Source organism: Dromiciops gliroides, chromosome 2 (assembly GCF_019393635.1).
Source record: "Dromiciops gliroides isolate mDroGli1 chromosome 2, mDroGli1.pri, whole genome shotgun sequence".
Classification (NCBI taxonomy): domain Eukaryota; kingdom Metazoa; phylum Chordata; class Mammalia; order Microbiotheria; family Microbiotheriidae; genus Dromiciops; species Dromiciops gliroides.
Window position 1 is genome coordinate 214,145,440 of NC_057862.1, and position 18,246 is coordinate 214,163,685.

Below are 18,246 nucleotides of genomic sequence, written 5' to 3' on the forward strand. Positions count from 1 at the left end.
TCTGCTGGCCTAACCCAGAGAGGAAATAGATTGTTTTTTCTCTTGATGTAATGGGGATTATAGGTCTTTTTTTAAATGACTAAAATAATTTTATATGAGAATGTGAGCTATATTATTTCTTTAGTAACTCCATTCTAATAGCAGAATACCCCTTTGACAATTTTAGTATGAGTTATTAAAAAAATAAACTTAGTTTATTTGGAATGCTCTTAATTTGTTAACTTTCATTTTTTTCTGTTTAATTGTGAATCATTTCTCCTTGCTGTTAATCCTCGGGGACCTTTTAAAATATCCTTAAATTATTGTTAATCTTTTATTTTAAAATTTAAGCAATGACAATAAGTCTGTTAAAACTATTTATAAATATATAGGTTTTTATTTATAAGTCAAGCAATCTTTAGAACTATGTTATTAGTATTAATTACTGCTGCAGACCACATCACATCTAAATCAAGCAGGTGTTTATTATTAAGTACCTAAAATGTACTGGGCACTGTGGGAAATGGGTTATACCTTTTCCTTTTAATATCAGCTAATTTTTCATTGATGAACCTAATGACAGCTACTGTACTCTTAGCATCCACTTCATATGTAGCAAATATGCCTACTCTCCTCTACCCTCTTCTGTCTTGCTTTTATTAGCAAGGCTATCCTGCTTCCATACCAGTTCTCCCCATACTATGCAAAAGTGAATAGGATTTTTCTATTGAACCTCCTACCCTCTTTAACAATATATGTGATTTACTTGCCAAAGCCACAAAAAGGGCACTGAAAAGGTCAGCTGCTAGTTTTTCGTGGTATTTTATCAACATCATGCAACTATGTACCTAAGTTATAGTCCTATTAAATATTTAAATCATTTCCCCCCTTTATTACATTGTGTTAGAAGGGTGATGAAAATTAATGCTGTCGTTTATATTTTAATGTTTTAATATCCCTTTTATCCCATCTTATTGGGCCTTTCTGTGTGTATTCTTCTCACCAGGATATTCTACTTATCAACCTTATTATAGAACATATGATTTGTGATACAGATCCTGAACTTGGAGGAGCAGTCCAACTTATGGGTCTGCTTCGAACTTTAGTTGACCCGGAGAACATGCTAGCCACTGCCAATGTAAGCAATTGCACTTAGGTTTTATAAGCTTTATAGTTATCCTAATATTCCTGTTCTTAGTGCTTAAGACTCTTATTAACCTGTGCAATTAAAGTTCATGAAAGTTTCTTTAATTCTTTAGAAAACTGAAAAGACTGAATTTCTGGGTTTCTTCTATAAGCACTGCATGCATGTTCTTACGGCTCCCTTGCTGGCAAACACAACAGAGGAAAAACCTAGTAAAGGTAGGATGATGCAGAGAAATCATTTATATTTGCCGTTTCTAAATTCTGTAATTTAGAGTTGATTATCTGTTCAAAGTTCAAAGTAGCTATTGAAATTTGTTGAATTCTAATAATTTCCCCCCAGAATCATTTCAGATTAGGATTTCATTGATCTTAATTTTTGTTGTTGTTGTTTTTTGTTTTGTTTTTTGGTTGGGCAATAAGGGTTAGTGACTTGCCCAAGGCTGCACAGCTAGTGTCAAGTGTCTGAGGCCGGATTTGAACTCAGGTCCTCCTGACTCCAGGGCCAGTGCTTTATCCACATAGCCGCCCCCTCATTGATCTTAATATTAACTTTGCCATGAAAATTGAGATTTATAAGATAATAGGATCAGATAAGGGAAATAGCAAGATTTGTTTTATTCATACTGCTTTTGTGCTATCCTTTTAGAGTCTAGAAGTAAACTTTTTTTGGTGAATAGTATTTACATTTTGCCTGCATTTACAAAGGAAAAGTTAAGTGGGGGCAAAGGAGATGAATTAAAACACTTATAAATAGTTTGAATAGTTGTCTTATACTTTCTTTATAGATCCAGTTCAGTTTTCTTAAATTTGTTTAGCTTTTCTGCATTGTACATTGGGGAACTTATATACCAATTGTAGTTACTGTTTTCTTTAAATTACCTAGAACTTCAAGTGAAGTTCCTAGTTGAGTATCTTACCTAATACAAATAAATTATTTTATCAGATGACTCAATACAAGAAGCACTTGACCTGCTTTTGTTTGGTGAGGCAATTGGGGTTAAGTGACTTGCCCAAGGTCACACAGCTAGTAAGTGTTAAGTGTCTGAGGCCGAATTTGAACTCAGGTCCTTCTGAATCCAGGGCTAGTGCTCTATCCACTGTGCCACCTAGCTGCCCCTTGACCTGCTTTTAAAATATAAATTTAAGTACAGCTATAAATTTTTTTTGTTGAATTGTTGAATGAACTATTCCCCCTTACTTGTCCTTCTGCTACTTAAAAATCAAGATGTTGTTTCTCTTTTTTCTCCATATTTTATTTTTGGGTGTTTAGGAGGTTTGATATACTTCTAGTTTACTTGTATTTTAGGAGCAAAGAAATACTGTCATGATAGAATTTTTGATGATTACATTTATTTGTTTTAGATGACTTTCAAACTGCCCAGTTATTGGCACTTGTGTTGGAATTATTAACATTCTGCGTGGAACACCATACCTACCACATAAAGAATTACATTATAAATAAGGATATTCTACGGAGAGTACTAGTTCTCATGGCTTCAAAGCATGCTTTCTTGGCATTATGTAAGTGTTACCCTCTAGGATCAACCAGTACCATAGTATAAAGGTTACTGTATCATCATCAAAAAGTTTCTCCTTCTCCCCCCCCCCATAGTTTTAGAATAATCCATAAATGTATATGCAGATTATTGATTACTTTTAATTTTCTGGAATGGACAGATTACAATGACCACCAAATGTTGGTGAACTAAGGGCATGGTTTAGTTAACTCTAACCCTACTGCTTCCACAATTCCAACATTATATAATGCTAAAAGGTGGGGACCCCAGTCAGTCCCTTAATACTTTATCCTTTGCTAGCCAATTTACAACTCTTATTTGCCTAATCACTGTCATTCAGTTACTTCCTCAAAGCAAAAACAAAAAACCAGCTTTCTTACTTCTAAAACTCTTATCTCCATCTAGTTCTATTCCTTCTTCATGCCCCAACTCCTCAATCCTTTTCTTCCTTCTGTTTCTTCCACCTCCCTTACATTTTATCCTCTGGAATCCTGTCTCTATCATTAACAAATTTCTTTTCATCCTCGATGACTTTCCATATTCTTTCTGTCTAGCCACCTTCCCCAGTTCTGGATTTTCCTTTCCTTTAATGTTAGTCCTAGGACGAATTGGCATACTTCATTTCCCATTACTACCCTCATGCTCCCTTTGTCACCATCACTCAGCTGCTTTTCATACTTTGAAGTGTACTTCATGTATCTCTTATTACACTTCCTAAATCTTTGTTCTTCCAGGCTCTGTCACTCTTCCTCCTTATCAAGTTCAATATATAATCTGATGTTCCTTGGAATACTCTGACCGCTAATCCATTAGTCTCCCCAGCTTCTATGACCTACCTCTTCATTTGATCTTTTTTTTTCCCCTTTTTTGGGTGGGTAGGGGCAGGGCAATGAGGATTAAGTGACTTGCCCAGGGTCACACAGCTAGTGTCAAGTGTCTGAGGCCAGATTTGAACTCAGGTCCTCCTGAATCCAGGGCCGGTGATTTATCCACTGTGCCACCCAGCTGCCCCCTTGCCTGTTGTTTTGCTTGGTGCAAATTCTAGCCTGTGTTTTCTTTGTTCTCTCATTCCTACTCTGTCCCTCTGTACTTTCTTCTCACAATTTTGACCAAATGTAACCAAAATCCTTCTATACTTGAGTCCCATGACCCCTTGTTCCATTGCTATTCATGCCCTGCCAGCCCTAAACCCTGATTTACTCACAGTTTGCCTTCTGTTCTCATACTGTTCATTCTTGAAGGAAGTCAGGGAAATAATGTTAATTGCATTTAGTAGACATATATTTTAACAAATTTCAACTGGGCCCCCACTTCTGTGTAAAAATCCTTTTATTTTTCCTTGACACTTACCTCCCTTAGAGGCTATTCATACATTCTCTCATCCCTGCCATCACTGCACTCACACATCCTTTCTCAGCAGAACACCTTGCCTTTTTGAACTGATACTTTACTGCAAAATTTGAAGCCACCAATTAGAGCTTCATCATCTTTGCATATCTTTACTGCTGCTGTTGTCATCTTCGTTGTTGTTCAGTTGTTTTAGTCATGTCCAACTCTCCATGACCCTGTTGGATTCGTTTTGTTTTGTTCTGTTTTTTGTTTGTTTTGGCAAAGATACTGAAGTGGTTTGCCGTTTCCTTCTACAGATGAGGAACTGAGAGCCAAGTAGGGTCACATATAGCTAGTAAGTCTCTGATGCCAGATTTGAACTCGGGTCTTATGATCCTGGGCCTGGAGCTCCATCTACTTTACCACTTAGCTGCCAGCTCCATATTAATTACCTACAAATATGCTCAGTCCTTTTCTAGTCTTAGGGGAGAAAACCTTCCTGTCTGCTTAAGTTTTCCTAACTGCAAAAAGGGGATGACACCTGCCACCCAGGGTTAAGATCAAATGAGATCTTAGCATAGTGCCTAGCACATAGTAGGTGCTTAATTAATACTTCTTCCCTTCCCCCAACCTTTTGCAACCTGGTTTCCTACAATACCACTCCAGTGTATCTGCTATTTTCAAGGTTACTGACAGTTTTTTAACTGTGCTTATTCCAGTGACCTTATTCCTTATTTTCTGATCTCTCTGCAGCTTTTTGATACTTCCTGAATACTGTCTCCTTTGGCTTCACTGACACTGTTCTTCAGTGGTTCTTCTACCTATCTGACCATTGTTTGATCTCTTTTGCTAGATCATCATATGTCTTTCAACCCCTATCTTGAAAATTTCCATAGCTCTATGCTTGCTCTTCTTCTCTGTTTATCCTCTTCCTTTGTGATTCTCTCAGCTTCTGTGGCTTCAGCCATCACTGGTATTCAGATCTCCTGAATCTATGTATCTAATCCAATCTATCTTCTGAGGTTTAGTCGTATTTTGTCAGCTACTTGCTGTGGACCTCTGGACCTCATCTGTTCTCAGCTCAGATTCAGCATGACCAAAACAGAATTCATCTCTTTTCCTTAAACAGCTGCTGCCCCAAACTCCCCTATTTCTGATGAGGGTATTATGACCATTTATCAATTGGAGAATGACTTGTATTTTTATAAATTTGACTCAGTTCTCTATATATTTGAGAAATGAGGCCTTTTATCAAAGGTACTTGTTTCAGAAATTCCCAATTTTCTGCTTTCCTTATCTTGGGTATATTAGTTTTGTTGTTGCAAAAGCTTTTTAATTTTATATAATTATCTATTTCACATTTTAGATTGCTCTCTATATCTTCTTTGGTCTTTCTTCCTCTGTCCATAAATCTGACAGAAACTATTCCATGTTCTCATAATTTGCTTATGGTATCATCCTTTATGTGTAAATCATAAACCCATTGTGACCTTATGTTAGTCTATAGTGTGAGATATTGGTCTATGCCTAGTTTCTGCAGGCCCTATTTTTAACACTTTACAGTTATCTTAATTGATCCTCACAATAACCGTGTGAGGTGGGTCCTATTATCCTCACTTTACAGTTGAGGAAATTGAGGCACTGAGGTAACTTGACTTTGCCACCATGGTTACACAGCTAGTAATTCTCAAAAGTTTAACTCAGGCCTGACTCCAGACCCATTCTCTACATCTTGCACAACTAGCTGCCTCACCTCACTCTAATTCCATTTCAGTCAAGGCAGCCATTAGAGTTAAGACCCTCATTACTTTTCACCTGATCTTCTTGATTCCATTCTTTCTTTCTCTAACCCATTTGCCATATAGCTGCTACAGTAGTCTTTGGAAGAGTTTGATTGTTACTTATAAGACAGGTTTGACTATTAACTCCTTGCTAAAACAGTCAGTGGTTCCCTGCTTCCTCCAGGATAAGATTCCAATTCCATCGCCGGGCATTTTAAGCCTTTTCACAATCTGATTTCTTCTTACTTTAAATTCTCCTTCAAGATCTAAGTGGGCTGCTGGTGTTCCCTGAACTTGGCACTCCATCGCCTATCTTCATGTATTGGTATAAACTGCCCCCTGTACCTGGGATGCCCTCCCCCTTGCATCTTCCCTCCTATCTTCAGTCGCCAGAATTTTCTTCTTTCAAGGCTCAGCTTTGGTGCCACTGCCTTTCTAAAGCCTTTACCCATGACACTACATAAAGGTCTCCCTGTTCAAATTCCATTGGATTATACTCATTTCTATATGTGTTGTATTTCCTTTTCCTCCTTCCTCTCCTCCCATAACTCCAAGCACATATATACACATCATGTGGAGTATGTAAGTCCTTTCAGGGTAAGGGCTATTTTTTTCTTGTTCTTAATCCCTAGCATCTAACACAGTACCATTTTATGAAAAGTGGGTGCTTAATAAGTGTTTGTCCAATTCAGTTTTCAATCCATTGCTTCAGTACTTGCCTTGACTATGGAGCACAATTCCTAATTCTGGATATTGTTTACAGTAAAGTAGTCCCTGAACATGGTCAAGTAGTTAGTTAACATATAACACTCCTAATTTTAAAATTATTGGAATCCAGAACCATCCATTCCTAGAGGCTAAATAAAAATAACTTGACAGTGACTAATTTTATTTTTGCCATTTTGTTTTTTAAATGTGTTTTTAAAAATCAGATTTAATGCCTAACAAAGGATTCAGATTCAAGTAGTTCTCTACTGTATCGTTGAACTTAGAACTTAAGTTGCTTTAATTGGTTACTTTTTAAAAATATACTTGAAATAGTAAGAAACATGGCTTCTCAAGCCATTTTTAAAGTTTTACTCTCAACATCTTATTTTTGAGTAATTACATTTTTTTCCTCTTGATATGTGTTACTTGGTTGCTATGCATAATTAAATAATTAAATGTAGTATGTACATATATGTGTGCACATTATTCTGAGAACACATATGGTCAGTTATCAATCATCTACTTTGTCTTGTTATCATTTTTAGTGGAATTATTTCCTGCTCTGCATAATTGTGTTCTTTATTGATGTTTTATCATATATTTGGCACCTCTCAGCCATTATTTTAAATATTTCACTAGCACTAGTTGTGTTGATTTGGCAGCTAAGTTAGCAAAAAATGTACTATACATCTCTTTACTATTATATACATCCTCTATGTCAATGGTACGTATATAAAGGAAGGGTTTTTAAGTACAATACATTATTTGATGATGTTCCCTTCTAAAGGGAAAGGGCAAACCAAAAGGACAAAAAGATGATCTCTATCTAGGCTTATAATTTGCCTCATTCCAATATTTGGAGTGTGGAGATTATTGACCAGTGTATCCAGATGGAAAACTTGAACAGATTTCTAGATCTTGCTTAGTCCAGTTTTGTAGTGTGGCTTTGTTTTGTTTGAAAATTATTTAAATTTTTTGTTGTTGTTACATTTTAAACCACTTTTCCACTTTATTATAGACCAGAAGGAAATGTAAAAATTGATGTGTCAATTGAGAAAAGGAAATTAGGACATTGTTATAATTTAATATCAACACTAATAAAACATCTTCTAAGTGCTGACTGAGTCAGGTGATCATTATACATTTTCTTCATCTCAGGCAACCAACAGAACTGTTTAAAAGGATAAGTTAGTACAGGTCTTCTCTTAGTGTTAACTTTGTGTACCAGCCCAGATGGCAAATATTAATAATCATTTACTTACTTTAATAGGGATCTCTCCCCTCAGGATTCCTATTAGGAAAGCTTAGCATCTGTAACATAGGTATTAAACATTCAGTTGGGATGGCTACCTGCTAAACATTAGGGGTGGTAACTTAATATTTCTTCAAAATAGTTGCCAATTTGGAGTATTGTGTACTTATGTTATGGTACATGGTGCCAGCTTGATCTATTAGCACAACAGGAAATTTCATGAGTAAAGAACAAAGTATAAATTTCAAGAAAACATTAACTACAATTATCTGAGTGTGTATGCTAAATTCTCAGAATTTATTAAAATTAAAGCACATCCCACCCATATACTAATATGTTATTCCAAAATTAAATATAAAAGTTACTTGAGTTATTTAGTTGGGGTTTTTTTATTACCATAATTATACTCTGGTTGTATTTATCATTGTTCTACCTATTTGGATACAATCATAGTTTGTGAATGTGGCTGAAAAAAGTGAATGACAGTTTATTTCCACACTATCTTTTTTGTTTTGAAAAGTATAAACATTTATTTTATAATGAAATAAATAGAAATATTCAGTAACAGGTTTTCATTTAAAGAGAGCCAGCAACCATTATATATAACTAATTCTCAAGACTTTCCTATGTGCTAAAAAAGAAAAAGCGCAAATTGTTAATTTTGTAATGAAACAAAAACGAAGTATATTAGTAATGAAAGAGTTAAAATAGAAGTGATGTATCTTAATTATAATCCAGCCTATGTGTGATATGCAAAATTTTATTTTGGGGTCTCTTAAATTCAGCTAAAAGCACAGCTTGACCTATATCCCAGGAACCCCCCTGAAAATCTTTTTTTTTTTTTTTAGATAAAACTCTGGAAAGTTTTTTTTTTATTTAGTTTGGCAAAAGATAATGATTGAATATTTTCATAACTGATTTCTTAATACAAACAAGTAGTATGTTATCTGGGGAAATTAGAAATTTTTATTATTAGGACTGCCTTCTGTTTTATAAGTGCTTGGTATTTGAATGTCCTTGCTTATCAACTATGACTAGTAACATCCATATTGCAGTGGTCAGAACCTTATAAATATGAAATGTGAGATTCTTCAGAAGTCATCCACTTAAGAATTGAATGCAACATTTAAATTCTGGCGAAGTTAGAACTAATGTATTTCTTGATAGAATACAAGTTTCCAGACAAGGTTCTGTCCAGCTGCCAGCATAAAAACCACAACAATTCTCCTTTTATTTAACTTGGCCAAATTTAAAACTTTAATCCAAGCCCTAAATAAATTTGAGTAATAGCACAACTTATCTCTGCCTCATTGCACCTCCTTTGGTTATCTGAAGTAAAAACACTTAGTGTTGCTACTTTGGGAAAATTTTAAAAAAACAACAACCCTTGTTAGGTTTTGACTTACTAATTACACAGAAAAATGTCTCCCTGTCTATTATAGCTTTAAACTGTCTACTTCACCATACTTATATAGTTGAAAATATTCAATAGTTAAAAACAAATTAAATGCAGTTACTATTCTATAAACTATTTTTAAACTCCCTCTCCAGAGTGTTTCTTTTGTAAGACACACTCTTAAGTTTGATTATTAGAGCAGTTTATAATCACCTGTACCTAATTTGGCATTCACTTGTGGACCTCTTTTCTGCCAACTGAAGAAAAATTGAGCTGCTTTACTCCTCTGCCTTCCCACCCAGAAACCGTGTCAACATGGTTACCTGGCTACCTGCTCATGAAGGACTTGATTAATAACAAATTGGCAATTTAACGAGCCACTTCCATGATCTCCAAAGAATCCAAAAAACAAATACAATATTTAATCTTGCCAACCGAAGACGATGTGACTGCATGAAGTGAGTATGCTTTTTTAAACTGTTTACAATAACTGGGGCATTAACTTACTGATGATTCGGTTTAGGAAAAGAGGGCTTTGTTGAAGTCTAGTTGTCAGAGTATATTTAGATCTTGATGAATGGTGACTTAATAGAGTAACTCCCCATACTTCAAGATGTGAATATATCTCTTGATCTGTAAGTTAAAGCCTAATTAATTGTAAAAAAAAAAAAAAAAAAGGAAAACTAGAAAAAATTTTTAAAAGCATACTCGCTGAGATAAGAGTAGATTAACAAATTTTAAAGAACATCCTCCACATTTATTCCTAAATTGTCGGAAGGCAAATTTTTTCTGGGTTTATTGCACCTTACCACAAATAAATTATGTAAATTCATGTTGAAACCATTTTGAAATAGAACCTAGAAAGTCCATACATCAAATTTGGTAGACAAATACCCTTCTAAAAAGAAATAGTTTTCTACTTTTATTATGTAAAAAGATATTAGAATGTGCTGGTGTTAGGTAGGAAACATGATAGATTAATGTGTCAGATTTTCATCACTGTTGAAATATAAACCATATTTTGGCAACAAATATAACAATTTTGTCTATTCCTAGCATTTTAATTGCTGACAAAATTCATGCTTTGAAAATAGCCCTGGGTTTGGATTGTCTGGTTAACTAAATATTTCAAAGTGTTTCCAGTGAAGAAACTCATGTCCAGTAAAAACTGTTCCATGTAGTTAGGACTTTTAGAGGTTGTTTCTTGATAATGTATCTGGTGTGTATGTGTGTTTGGCCTTTTTTTTTTTTTTTAATCTTTAACTTTTCCAGAAATGTGAACTCGCTTTGAACAAGGAATGCGTTATCTATGATTTTTAACATGCAGTCATTTCTTTTTTCAAAAGCATAAATCAAGAAAATGGTTTGTGGTTCAATGGTCTTGCTTCTGTGTTGCAGGTGCCCTTCGTTTTAAGAGAAAGATCATTGGGTTGAAAGATGAATTCTACAACCGATACATAATGAAAAGCTTTTTGTTTGAACCAGTAGTCAAAGCATTTCTCAACAATGGATCCAGATACAATTTAATGAACTCTGCCATTATAGAGATGTTTGAATTTATTAGAGTGGTGGGTCCTCTAATTATTTTGATTGACAGTTTTATTTTGATAATTTAGATTAATCTATAATAATTTTTATGGTTACCCAATGTTTTTGCATCCATGATTTTGCCGTATTGTACTATTTGAGTATGTTTGACAGGCTGTGTCTTGGGGTTACTTAAATTCTGGGTATTTTTTTTAAATAATTTTTTTGTGATTTTGTGCTCTTCTCAATCCCAAATTTAGTTTAGAAGAGACTAGTCTTACCTGAGAAATAGTTATAATTCTCATTTATTAGGATAGTTTTCAAAACACTTTTTAATGATAGATGGTATAATAGTCATTTTAAGAGAATAGGACATGAATTGGAAGCAAGCATGCTGTTGACCTTTAAATAATTACTTTGCTTTTGTTAATTTGTTTCCTGGGGTTTTTATTTATTTATCTATTTATTTTGCTTTTTAAAAGAATGAATTGACTTTGTCAATTACACATCGCAGAAATATTCCAAAATTCATTTTCAATCAATGGTCCCTTAAGTTGGTATCTTGACACTACATTTCAACACTTAAATCTGATAATCTGGTGTTTTTCTTTTTACACATATTTAGTGATAATTCGGTTTAAAAATAACTGAAATTATTGCTCCTTAGTTAAAAGGAATTCACATAGACATTTTTATTTTAATAAATTGCTATATTTGCTACATTTCAGCCAGATATAAAACTTCAGAATCCTAAAATAACATTTCACTCTTTTGGTTTATGACTATAATTCTTTTCTGTAGGAAGATATAAAATCATTAACAGCTCATGTAATTGAAAATTACTGGAAAGCACTGGAAGATGTAGATTATGTACAGACATTTAAAGGATTAAAACTGAGATTTGAACAACAAAGGGAAAGGCAAGATAATCCCAAACTTGACAGGTGAATACACGCTTGGCTCTCTTCATTGTTTATTCACTTTCATTAAAGGGAGAAGGAGGGGTTCAAGGGGGCTTGATATTTGGGGAGAAATGAACAGAGAGATTCCCTAATCTCTGCGATAGCAATTCCAAATATTTTTCAAATGCTGTATGAGATCTAAGATTTAGAACTGAAAGGGATGATCATAGATGCCACAGAGTCTACAGCCTTATTTTACAAATGAGGAAACTGAGACAGAGAAGTAGTAACTTGGCTTAGTACCACACAAATAGTGCCTAAAGTGGGATTTGAACCCGGGTCTTCCTGACTCTAGGTCCAGTGCCTTATCCACTGCCCCACACGGCCATTCATGTTTATATGTTGGCATGATCTACTGACCTATAGTTTCCAAGCACATTTATCAGGCTAGAGGTTGAAAAGTTGAATGATTTCAGCTTCATTTGCCAACCATAAAACCAGAATTTCATTTCAACACTTCATTTCTGTTTTGAATTTCAACTTTCAGAGTTTACACATTTACCACAGTAATGTCAGAATATCTGTTGATCAAATGTATGTGCCTACTTCTTTAAAAAGATCTTTCACAGTCATTATCCATTGAACAAATTACACAGTTAATAATGAAATATTATCTAATTTCCTGTTAGAGAAAATGGGAAATGGTATGTGTTGAAGGCAGTGAGAGGGATTGGTATTTTTTCTTTAAAGTAGTGAAAACAACCTAGGACAGAGGCTATTAGTGTACACATCTAAATATTCTTTATCATTTAAATCTACAAAATAAGATTATTTTAGGTCATTTTATATCTATTCACCAATATAAGTTTTATATCTAAAGGTGATGGGTTTTATTTTTCATTTTCCTTTTAAGACTACAGATGATTTAATTGGGTATTGTACTTTGAGGATAGTAAAAGGTTATCTGATTGAACTACTTCCATAAATTCATTGACTGTGTTTTAAATTGATTTTGTTTACAGTATGCGTTCCATATTGAGAAATCACAGATATCGGAGAGATGCACGAACACTAGAAGATGAAGAGGAGATGTGGTTTAATACTGATGATGAAGATATGGAAGATGGAGAGGCTGTGGTACCTCCATCTGACAAAACAAAAAATGATGAAGATATTATGGAACCAATCAGTAAATTCATGGAAAGGAAGAAATGTATGTTAAAGGGGTCAAATTTAAAAAAAAAAAAAAAAGAGTATCCATAGGCATGGATATGTATAGCAAGTTTGTTCTTTATTTTTAGGCACAGTGAATCAGTCATAGTGGATCATTTTTTAAAAATATTTAATTGATATAGCTGACCATTTCTTTAGATTTAACTGTCATTTGCTCAGGCATAATGCCATGGTGTTGAACCGTGGCATCAGAAAGACCTGGGTGCAGATTCTGCCACTGACACTTAACCTCTGTGTGCCTAGAAAAGCTTCCTAACACACACCTATAAGTTATGGACCAGTTGCAGTCTGTAGAGATGGAAGGGCTTGCCACAACCAGGATTCCCTCATGCTGAGGAAATTGTATATCTTTTATTTAGATCTATAATTGCTGGATAGGATATTGTTTGTTTTAAGTCACTGTTTACATCGTTACATCTGTCGTGAAATTACAAATTTGTACATTTGGAAGTTTCTTAAGTTAAGGGGAAAATAATTGGGGGAAAAACAGACGTGATGTGAAATATTCTGGGTTTGTTTGTAAGATCCAGTATTAAAAAATATATATTATTGTGTATATCCTCTGCAAACTGTACAAGTCATAATCCACTGGCACAACTTAATGACTCCATTTTTTATAACTAAAATTGTTAGGTAGCATTCTATTGAATTATTCATGTTTTTTTGCAAGGACATATGAAAATGGGCACAGTACATGTCCCATGTTATTAAGAATATTATTTCCTTTTCAGTAAAAGAAACCGAAGAAAAGGAGGTGCTTCTGAAAACCAATCTTTCTGGTCGCCAGAGCCCAAGTTTCAAGCTTTCCCTCTCCAGTGGGACAAAGACTAATCTTACTAGTCAGTCATCTGCAACTAATTTGCCTGGATCTCCAGGATCACCCGGTTCTCCAGGTTCACCAGGATCTCCTGGATCCGTTTCTAAAAGCACATCTCAGACGGCAGCTATTACTACAAAGGTATATTTTCAACTTTCAGACTTAGTAACTTTTCCAGCATAGTTATTTTCCTTTCCTGATATAGCCCACTTCAATTCTCTTACAGAGATTACTTGTCAAGTTTAGTATTTTTTTCTCAAGTTTTGTTGTGTTTAATTTTTCTTGTCAAATATAAGCTTAAGATTAGGGAATAAGCCTCCACATTGAGGCAATGATATTTAGTTAACCAGAGGAGACTTAAGATTACTAAAAGCCTTTAATTTGGTCTAAGACATTCTTCTAAGAGACTCAAATGCACAAAACTATGGGGTATTTCGTTTTATCTTATTCAGCTGTAGACTTTGGGAACAAAGATTTTGTTGTTGTTGTTAGAGTTTTTTGGGGGGTGTTTGTTTTTAGGAATAAATGAAGCTTTTATTAAAATGATTAGTAGTATTTACCTAAAACCAAGAGCAAACATGGGGGGGGGGCTTGTACTCTTTTTAATGTAATAAATATTTTTATTTATAGTTTTGGGTTCCAATTTTTATCCCTCCTTCCTTCCCTCCTCTCCCCCATCCCCGAGGCAGCAAGCAATCAGATACGGGTTATACACGTAAACATTACTGTATTTGTCATTTTGTACAAGAAAACTTGATTAAAAGGGGAAAAATAAATGAAATGCTTCAGTCTATCCATCAATATCAGTACAAAGATATTTTTCAAAAACTTATCCATGGGGTAAAGAAGGTATTTTCCGCATCCTCTTAAATGATAAATCAGGGAGTAAGTTTCCTAAAAGAGTTGAAGTTCTTTTATGCCCCTCCTATCTTTGTGAAATCCACTCTCTTATTTCATGTATATAACCTTTGTGTCAATAACATCCATGGAATTTAGGATATGGGGTAATTTGTGCAAAATTGAGAACATAAAATTGAATCCCAGTCCAGAAACCCGGAAAAATCTCTTAATTGGATAGCTCAGTATAATGACACAAACTTCATACTTGCAATTGCTTGCTTTGTGTGCTTTTTTTTAAAAAGGAGAATCAGGATATTAACCATTCTACAAGTGAGTTATAATACCCCCAAAAGTTCCATACTTGGATTTCTTGGTATTATTTAACAGTGCCTTTGGGGTACCTGGTACTGGAGGTCCCTGCTGTCATTTTCCAGTGACTTTAGCTATGGCTCTCTGCTGCCATCTGCTGGAGCAATCCTTCACAGATCTCTGGCAAATGTTTGGAGGTATTCTCTTGGCACTAGGCATGGTGATATAAAGGGATTCCCTCTTCTGGTTTGGCTACAGTTTTCCTCTAACAAGGCTAATAAGCACTAGATCAGAAGTTCCACTTTCCTGTGTTTGAACCAAAAAATAGTATCACCACTGAGTCATTCTTAGAGTTCTTACTTTGCCACTCCAGTCTTTGCTAGTCCAACATTTATTTTCACTTGTTCCAAATATAAGCTTTTTAAGACTGTAAAGTCCCTTCTACTTTAAACTAGAGATAGTTAACCAATATGGAATAGATTTTATGATCACTAAAAACCATTTTGATCTAAGACATCATCTATTCCAACTAGCCCATTCTTTTCAGTCATCTTGGAGGAAAAAAAAGCTACACATGTGATTTCTTGTTTTGTCTGTATTAAAAAGTTGAACTAAGGGGGGCAGCTAGATGGCGCAGTGGTCTCACACACACACGCAGCTAGATGGCGCAGTGGTCACACACACACACACACACACACACACACACACACACACACACACACACACACACACCACCACCACCACCACCACCACCACCACCACCACCACCACCACCACCACCACCACCACCCCCAATTGAATAGTTACATTAGGTAGTGGCTAGGGTTCTATAGTAGTAATGGTATTGTACTTCAGGTACATCATGGGTTAATTGGGCTTTTGTGGATTGACTTGGAGATTGCATCACCATTTACAAAATTAAGGCAAAATTATGTTCTAAGTTCTGTACAAGTGGTTTAGAGATGAATTTATGGAACATAATTTATTTGGAACTTAGAAACAATTAGTATGTATTTAATAATAGTCTTCTTCAGTGATATATGCTCTGTTGGAAGGAGGAATGCTGTCTTTTTGAAAAGCAGTTTTTAAATCCCTTATCTTTCCGAACAGGGAGGCCTCGTAGGTCTTGTAGATTATCCTGATGATGATGAAGAGGATGATGAAGATGAAGATAAGGATGAAACTCTACCATTGTCAAAGAAAGCAAAGCTTGAGTCATAATAATGGCAACTGACTAAGATCAGTTCCTGTTGAAAAAACTGGTTCTCTACTAAACGCCTCTCCCCCTCCCCGCAAAAGATCCACAGCAAAGCAGCAGTCTCTTGTGAATGACTGACAAAGATCAGCCTTATACACTTGGCTTTCTGCTAATCAAGTGCCAATTCAATGGAGCAGAAGGAGGGGGAAATTATACATTATGGGGAAAGACTTAAGCCTTTGAGCTTTCCAGCTTGGACCACACATTGCCCTTTTCTCAGGGAAGGAAATGGAAACAAACAAACAAAAGCCAACAGGGCAGGAGTTTTGTTAGTGGAACTCTGGATTGGCTGGTCAGTTGCTACAATCAATATATGCTTTCTTGGACCATGTATGAGACTCAGAAGAATGGGCTTTCCTGGCCTAATTCTTCACTAGTAAGAATGCCAGCAGTTTCTTTGTATAAAGAGACCTGCCTTTGAAATCATACATTCTGAACATTTTAGTCAAGCTACAACAGGTTTGGAAAAACCTCTATGGGGGAGGGGCTGAGTATAAAGTTTCCTCTTTTTTATCTGTTCCCTTTGCCCTTCAAACTGCAGATTTTTTTTTTTAAGTGGGGAATTTGTCCTTACTTGATTAAAGATTGAGTGGAATTCTAGATGTGGTCATTTGTGTCATAATTTTTTTTTGTTTCATTTTTTTGGTTTATTTTTTCCCTCCCCTGAGTGTATGCTTAGCTCTTGAGTATATATTTGGGACCATTAAAAGTTTTTTTCTTTTTTTGGATGTAATATAACCTAATGTTGTGCTGGCACCTGTTTCACCCTGTGTAATTTTGTTCTACATCACAATTCTTAATTTGTTTAGGATTTTATGGAAAATGGTATAGTTTTTATTGACAGAAGCAAAGTAATCTTGCAACAATGTGCATACAAAAGCAATACTATTTTGTGACTAAATATTTTATATTAAAATTTACATCAGCAACTGTCTTGAAACGATTCAGGGAACTAGGGTGGAATTTAAAATTTAAAGTTTTGTTAAACCTAGAAACATGAAATTAGTATTCCAAAGAGATCCTGAAATTTCATATCTGGGGAAGATAATGGTACTTTAATCAAAATTGAGGATGAATGATTTAAGAATAACAACACATTTGAATTTTGAAAAATAAAAAAAGGTGAAGATTAAGAGAAATTGTATTAGTCGTATTTTTTTAACCTCTCCCTTTGGAATACCAGCTAGAGATATGTGATGGTTTTAAAGTTACCCAGTGTGCCATCAGACTTTATCTCTTATTCAAAATCATCATTAAAATTCAACATAATGTGCTTTTAGCCCTGTTTTCCTAGGTGGAATAAACTTAGATGAATAAAGTTAAATGTTTAATTTCCACATAGCACCTGTACCCCAAACCCCAACTCCTGCCATTTTCAAGCAAAGATTTTGTAGCTTTAAAGAATGTATCTGCAAATGTGAATGATAATTCATATATAGGAAAGGAGAATCCATTTTAAGGATTATACACTTTTCTTGATGTTCTAGCACCATGTGCTTTTATCTTGGCATTCATTTTTGCTTACTCTTCAGTAACTTGTTATTGTTCATTGCCAATTAAGAGGTTATATTAAAACAGAATAATTTGTTAAAGATCTAGAAATTTGTGGAATGCTACAGTCCTTAAAACTTCATTTTTGGTGAATTTTTTCATGTTAAGAGCTTTGGGTATATTTTAACTGTGAGGGGTCAGTTAAGTATATTTTATGTAATACATTGCTACTTTGAGTCCCTGATTTTCATTGGGTTCAAATGAAGACAGTTACTATAACTTAAAATAAAGTAGGAAAGGGGGGAATGCAGGGGAACTCACTCAATTACCTAAATATAGTTAATTTGTTACTCAAAAAGTTCCATGTGCTTTCAGGTAAAAGGTTTGCAGCTTTCAAACTATTGTAGAAAAAAGTAAGGATGCTAGTTATATTTTTAATGCTTTAAAAATAATTTAAACTGACCCTTTTGTACCCTCTTCCATCCATAACCTGGTTCATTACCCTGAGGTTACATGGAAATGCTGAGCTTCAAGTGCTTAGTTTTTCAAAATGAGGGGTAGGTACAAACACATTGCTCCATAAATTTGGTGGAACAGTGTACAAGCAAAGCGAAATACGGGTTCTGCTCACCTTTGCCAGCTTCCTTTTCATTGATGGGTTGTTTAGTTATTGATGTTAATGATCACTGAAACAAAGACTGGAAATATGGATGCTCCTGCAGGAGGAAAAGAAAGTTGACGACTTCAATTTGTCATTGTCT

The 18,246-nt window shown here is 34.8% G+C and overlaps 1 protein-coding gene across 2 annotated transcripts in view; it reads left to right on the forward strand.

Moving 5' to 3' along the window:
* The window catches only part of PPP4R3A (protein phosphatase 4 regulatory subunit 3A), a 68,183-nt gene extending 51,589 nt beyond the window's left edge, over window positions 1–16,594 (forward strand). For both annotated transcript variants that reach the window (XM_043983984.1, XM_043983985.1), the window contains exons 8-15: window positions 986–1,117; window positions 1,239–1,341; window positions 2,488–2,646; window positions 10,507–10,676; window positions 11,437–11,579; window positions 12,560–12,750; window positions 13,502–13,728; window positions 15,847–16,594. In XM_043983984.1, the coding sequence (XP_043839919.1) occupies window positions 986–1,117; window positions 1,239–1,341; window positions 2,488–2,646; window positions 10,507–10,676; window positions 11,437–11,579; window positions 12,560–12,750; window positions 13,502–13,728; window positions 15,847–15,957 (1,236 nt within the window). In that variant the 3' untranslated portion in view covers window positions 15,958–16,594. The remainder of the gene's footprint in view (window positions 1–985; window positions 1,118–1,238; window positions 1,342–2,487; window positions 2,647–10,506; window positions 10,677–11,436; window positions 11,580–12,559; window positions 12,751–13,501; window positions 13,729–15,846) is intronic.
* The last annotated feature ends 1,652 nt before the right edge of the window (window positions 16,595–18,246 follow it).